The sequence below is a fragment of the Eubalaena glacialis genome, chromosome 6 (assembly GCF_028564815.1).
Source record: "Eubalaena glacialis isolate mEubGla1 chromosome 6, mEubGla1.1.hap2.+ XY, whole genome shotgun sequence".
In the NCBI taxonomy this organism is placed as follows: domain Eukaryota; kingdom Metazoa; phylum Chordata; class Mammalia; order Artiodactyla; family Balaenidae; genus Eubalaena; species Eubalaena glacialis.
The window spans coordinates 12,123,058-12,127,449 of record NC_083721.1 but is presented as its reverse complement, the minus strand read 5'-3'; the positions used below and the strand labels follow the sequence as shown (position 1 = coordinate 12,127,449).

General features: G+C 60.7%; 1 protein-coding gene across 1 annotated transcript; it reads left to right on the top strand.

Annotated features, from left to right (window-relative positions):
- Window positions 1-1,879: 1,879 nt before the first annotated feature.
- On the top strand, window positions 1,880-2,893 carry OLIG2 (oligodendrocyte transcription factor 2). The gene has a single exon (XM_061192897.1). It carries the CDS (start codon window positions 1,922-1,924, stop codon window positions 2,891-2,893), a length of 972 nt encoding a protein of 323 aa, XP_061048880.1. The 5' UTR covers window positions 1,880-1,921.
- Window positions 2,894-4,392: the final 1,499 nt, after the last annotated feature.

Here is a 4,392-nt window from a genome sequence, read left to right as displayed (position 1 = left end):
AGATAGTGCAGAAAATACCGTCACCTGGTTCCCGTGCTGTGAGGGGATGCTTAACTCTGAGCTCGACTCTCCCCTTGTGTTAGCGTGGTTACTATGCGGAAATACCTCGTCCCTGTGTCTACACCACCGTCAACTTTATGAAGAGTGCGATTTTTTTCAAAACACCGTTCTGGAGTCGGTCCCCTCTTTTCTTCCCCGCCTTCTTCCTCGCAAGGTCCTGCACCCAGCTGGGGGCGCTACTGGCCGCCGGCCGAGCTGCGGCAGCCGCCACCTCTTAGAGGCGCGCTTAGAGTGCGAGGAAAGTAGGAGGTTTGTGCCTGGTTACCGTGTACGTTTGCGGCTCAAAACGCCCACGTGTTGATGAAACCCATGAGGTGGGAACAGGTGGCGAGAACACACACACACACATACAGAGAGAGAGAGAGAGAGAGAGAGAGAGAGAGAGAAAAGGGCGGAGACTCCAGCCCCAGCTCCTGGGTCGCCAGGGTTATCCGCGCGAATCCCCAAGATCCGAACGCCTTGTGCATCAGGTTAGTTTGTGTACAGAGCCCCCATCCCGTCCCATCCCATCCCCCAGCCTGACTTTGTGTCCCTGTATTTTAATAGAAATTTGACCATATTCCCTCTCTCCCTCGGTCCCAACCGCTGCCCTCTGCACTTCCCCCGCGAGCCCGCCCTCCTCCTCCCCCTTAGCCTCTCACACGCCCTCTCGGGGTCCTTGCTCCAGTCCCTCCCCAAGAATCTCCCGGCCGCGGGCGCCCATTGGCTGTGAGCGGAGAGGAGGCGTGTGCCCGGCCCGGCGAGTTTCATTGAGCGGAATTAGCCCCGATGACATCAGCTTCCCAGCCCCCCGGGCCGGCCCAGCTCATTGGCGCGGTGGCCCCTCCAGGACCCGCACTTTGTTCCCCGCCCCCGCCGCGGCCACCGCCGCCGTCGCCGCTGCCACCGGGCTATAAAAACCCTCCGAGCCGGGAAAGGTGCGGATGCTTATTATAGACCGACGCGACATCAGCGCCTTGGCCCGGTTCTCTGCTGCAGCTTTTGGGAACGAGCTCCTCTAATTGCATCCACAGTAAGTGTCCCCGCCCCCCAGCAACTCCAGCCTACATCCCAGGGACAGACGCCCCTCACTTCGGCTGCGACCCGGGAAGCTCCGTTAAAGGGGACGCAGATCCCTCCCCTGCCCGCCTGTTCTCCTGAGCGGCTTCGCTGCTCTGACCCTTCCCACACCGACCGCAGCACACCTTTCGCCCAAAAGCGAGAAGTCGGGGCAACAATAGCTTCTTCTGCCCAAGTCCCGGTCAGCTGGCGAGCCCCCGGCTGGCCCCGGAGGCAGCGCGTGGAATCTGGGCCCGGCGCGGGCGCTGGGTGCCGGCCTATGAGCGTGTGTTTGCTGCGCGCTGTCGATGGAGATAAGGTGGATGCGTTTGAGGAACCAGATAAATACTTCTCTATTTAGATCTCCACCTTCCCAAAGAAAAGCCCTCACTTGACACTCTTTCATTCCAGCCCTGGAGATCCAGCCTCCCCATTCCTAATAAAAGGCATAAAAACCCTGGAATGCCACCCTCACTGAGGGGCACCCCATCCTCCCTGGATTAAACCACCTGTGGATGAGAGAGGGCGGAGGCAGCAGGGAGGGAAAGAGAGATGACTTTAGCGTACCTGCATGCCGCAGGAAGGAAGGCCAGAGACAGCGAGGTGCACCAGAAGCGACCGGCCACACGCGCCCGGACCCCGCGCTGCGGTGCAGGCGGGAACAGCTTTTCTATCTCACTGACCGAGTGCCTCTCGCTCTCAGTCTCGATTCTGATCTCTACCTCTCTCGTGTTTCTTCTCCTCTCCGCAGTAGGCGTCCGTGGAAGCTCTGAGGACCGAGGGAGGGAGGACCCTGCGAAAGCTGCGACTATCCCTCGGGGCCATGGACTCGGACGCCAGCCTGGTGTCTAGCCGCCCGTCGTCGCCAGAGCCCGATGACCTTTTCCTGCCGGCCCGGAGCAAGAGCAGTGGGGGCAGCGGCTTCACGGGGGGCACCGTGTCCTCGTCCACGCCCAGCGACTGCCCGCCAGAGCGGAGCGCCGAGCTGCGCGGCGCCATGGGCGCGGCGGGCGCGCACCCGGGGGACAAGCTGGGCGGCGGTGGCCTCAAGTCATCCTCGTCCAGCACCTCGTCGTCCACGTCGTCAGCGGCCGCGTCGTCCACTAAGAAGGACAAGAAACAGATGACTGAGCCCGAGCTGCAGCAGCTACGCCTCAAGATCAACAGCCGCGAGCGCAAGCGGATGCACGACCTCAACATCGCCATGGACGGGCTGCGCGAGGTCATGCCGTACGCCCACGGCCCGTCGGTGCGCAAGCTCTCCAAAATCGCCACGCTGCTGCTGGCGCGCAACTACATCCTCATGCTCACCAACTCGCTGGAGGAGATGAAGCGACTGGTGAGCGAGATCTACGGCGGCCACCACGCCGGCTTCCACCCATCGGCCTGCGGCGGCCTGGCGCACTCGGCGCCCCTGCCCGCCGCCACCGCGCACCCCGCGGCCGCCGCCCACGCGGCGCACCACCCGGCGGTGCACCACCCCATCTTGCCTCCGGCCGCTGCCGCCGCCGCCGCCGCTGCGGCCGCCGCCGCGGTGTCCAGCGCCTCCCTGCCCGGCTCCGGGCTGTCGTCGGTCGGCTCCATTCGGCCCCCTCACGGCCTGCTCAAGTCTCCGTCGGCGGCGGCGGCAGCCCCGCTGGGGGGCGCGGGCGGCAGCGGCGGGGGCGGCGGCGGCTTCCAGCACTGGGGCGGCATGCCTTGCCCCTGCAGCATGTGCCAGGTGCCGCCCCCGCACCACCACGTGTCGGCCATGGGCGCCGGCAGTCTGCCGCGCCTCACCTCCGACGCCAAGTGAGCTTGGCCGGTGCAGGCGCGTTCTGGCGAGCGGGGCGGGAGGGGGCGGGGGTGGGCGGCGGAGGCTGCGGGGAAGCAAGGACCGGCCGGCGCTGGGGCCTGGGAGCTCAGTTCCAAGGAGGAGCGCGGCACCGTGGGCTGGGGGTGGGGGCAATGGTGAGGACGCAGCACCCAGGAACGGAAGCAGTGGAGGCGCGCACTGCACAGTGGGGAGAGACAGGGGCATTTGCTCTGGGACCTGGTTCAACCCCCTCTGGCTTTAAACAGCGCTGCTCGGGTAGACACCGTTTTATAAGAAGGCACAACTACGTGCATCCCTTCCGCCAAACCCCCTTTCCCCCGAAAAAGAGGTGATTCTAAAAACTGTAGTTTCCCTGCGAACTTGGCCTCACACGGCCGGGGCAGCCCTTGGTTATACCGGGGAGGAAAGGAGGGAGGGGAGCATTGGAGACTTCCTTTCCTGCCTCCTCTCTGGGCGGGAAGGAGACTCTCAGCCACACTCCAGAAGCGGCTGTCCGGGCCTCGCCCTCACGGGTCGTCCCTGGCCCAGGGCCAGGGGTACGAGTTGGTCAGAAGCCGGTATTTGGTACCAGAAGCACTTACGGTCATGTCCAATCTCCATATGTGGATAAACCCACAGCTGTCTCAGAACTGTTACCGTTCCTCCCTGTCGCTCCTATTGGTTTGGGGGCTTGTGGCTTTCTAATAAATCTGTCGATGTTCCTTTTTCAACAGTATGAGCAAGCTTTATAGACGGTCAGAATAGAACCACTTGTGGATTGGAATAACCTAAAACTGTCGACTTTAGGTGCGGGTGTTTTTTTTAGTTACTTTAAAATAGAATCTCCCTCCCTTCCCATTCTTTCCATCTCTGAGCACAAAGTGATTTGATGTCTTACCTGATTGGCAGCAGTCATTTCGGTACCCGAGGGTTTGACAGAACTCAAAGGATGTTGCTGTGAATGTAGTTTTGGTTATTTGGGGAGTTCTGTTGGCTGTTTAGTTTTTTTCTTTCTTGGATGTGTAAATATCAATCATGAGGTAAGTGCGTGCTGCGGAGCTGTTTGCTCACGTGGGTGCCAGTCCTACCCCTTCCCCCCCCCCCCCCCCCCCCCCCGTCTAAGCCGGGTTTCTTCTGTATTGGTTTCTTTTTGCCAGTTTAACACAAATGACAAACTCCTCCACGTGCTTCATGTCTCCCGCAAACCGCCTGGGCGCTACCGGAGTTGCAATATGGGCTTCACAGCGTCTGCACGTAACATCCCGCCCCTGATCGCTGCCCCTTGCAGAGAGTGTATCATCTGTTTTATTTTTGTAAAAAGAAAAAAGTGCTAAATAATATTTATTACTTGTTTGGTTGCAAAAAAAAAAAGAAATAAATGATCGAGTGTTGAGATTTTAAATAAAATTTAAAGTAAGTCCGGTGTTTTCCAGCCTTGTGGGTGGGAGGAGGTGCGGGGAGCCGCCTGGGGAAGGGGGTGCAGGATTCTATCCCTTTGG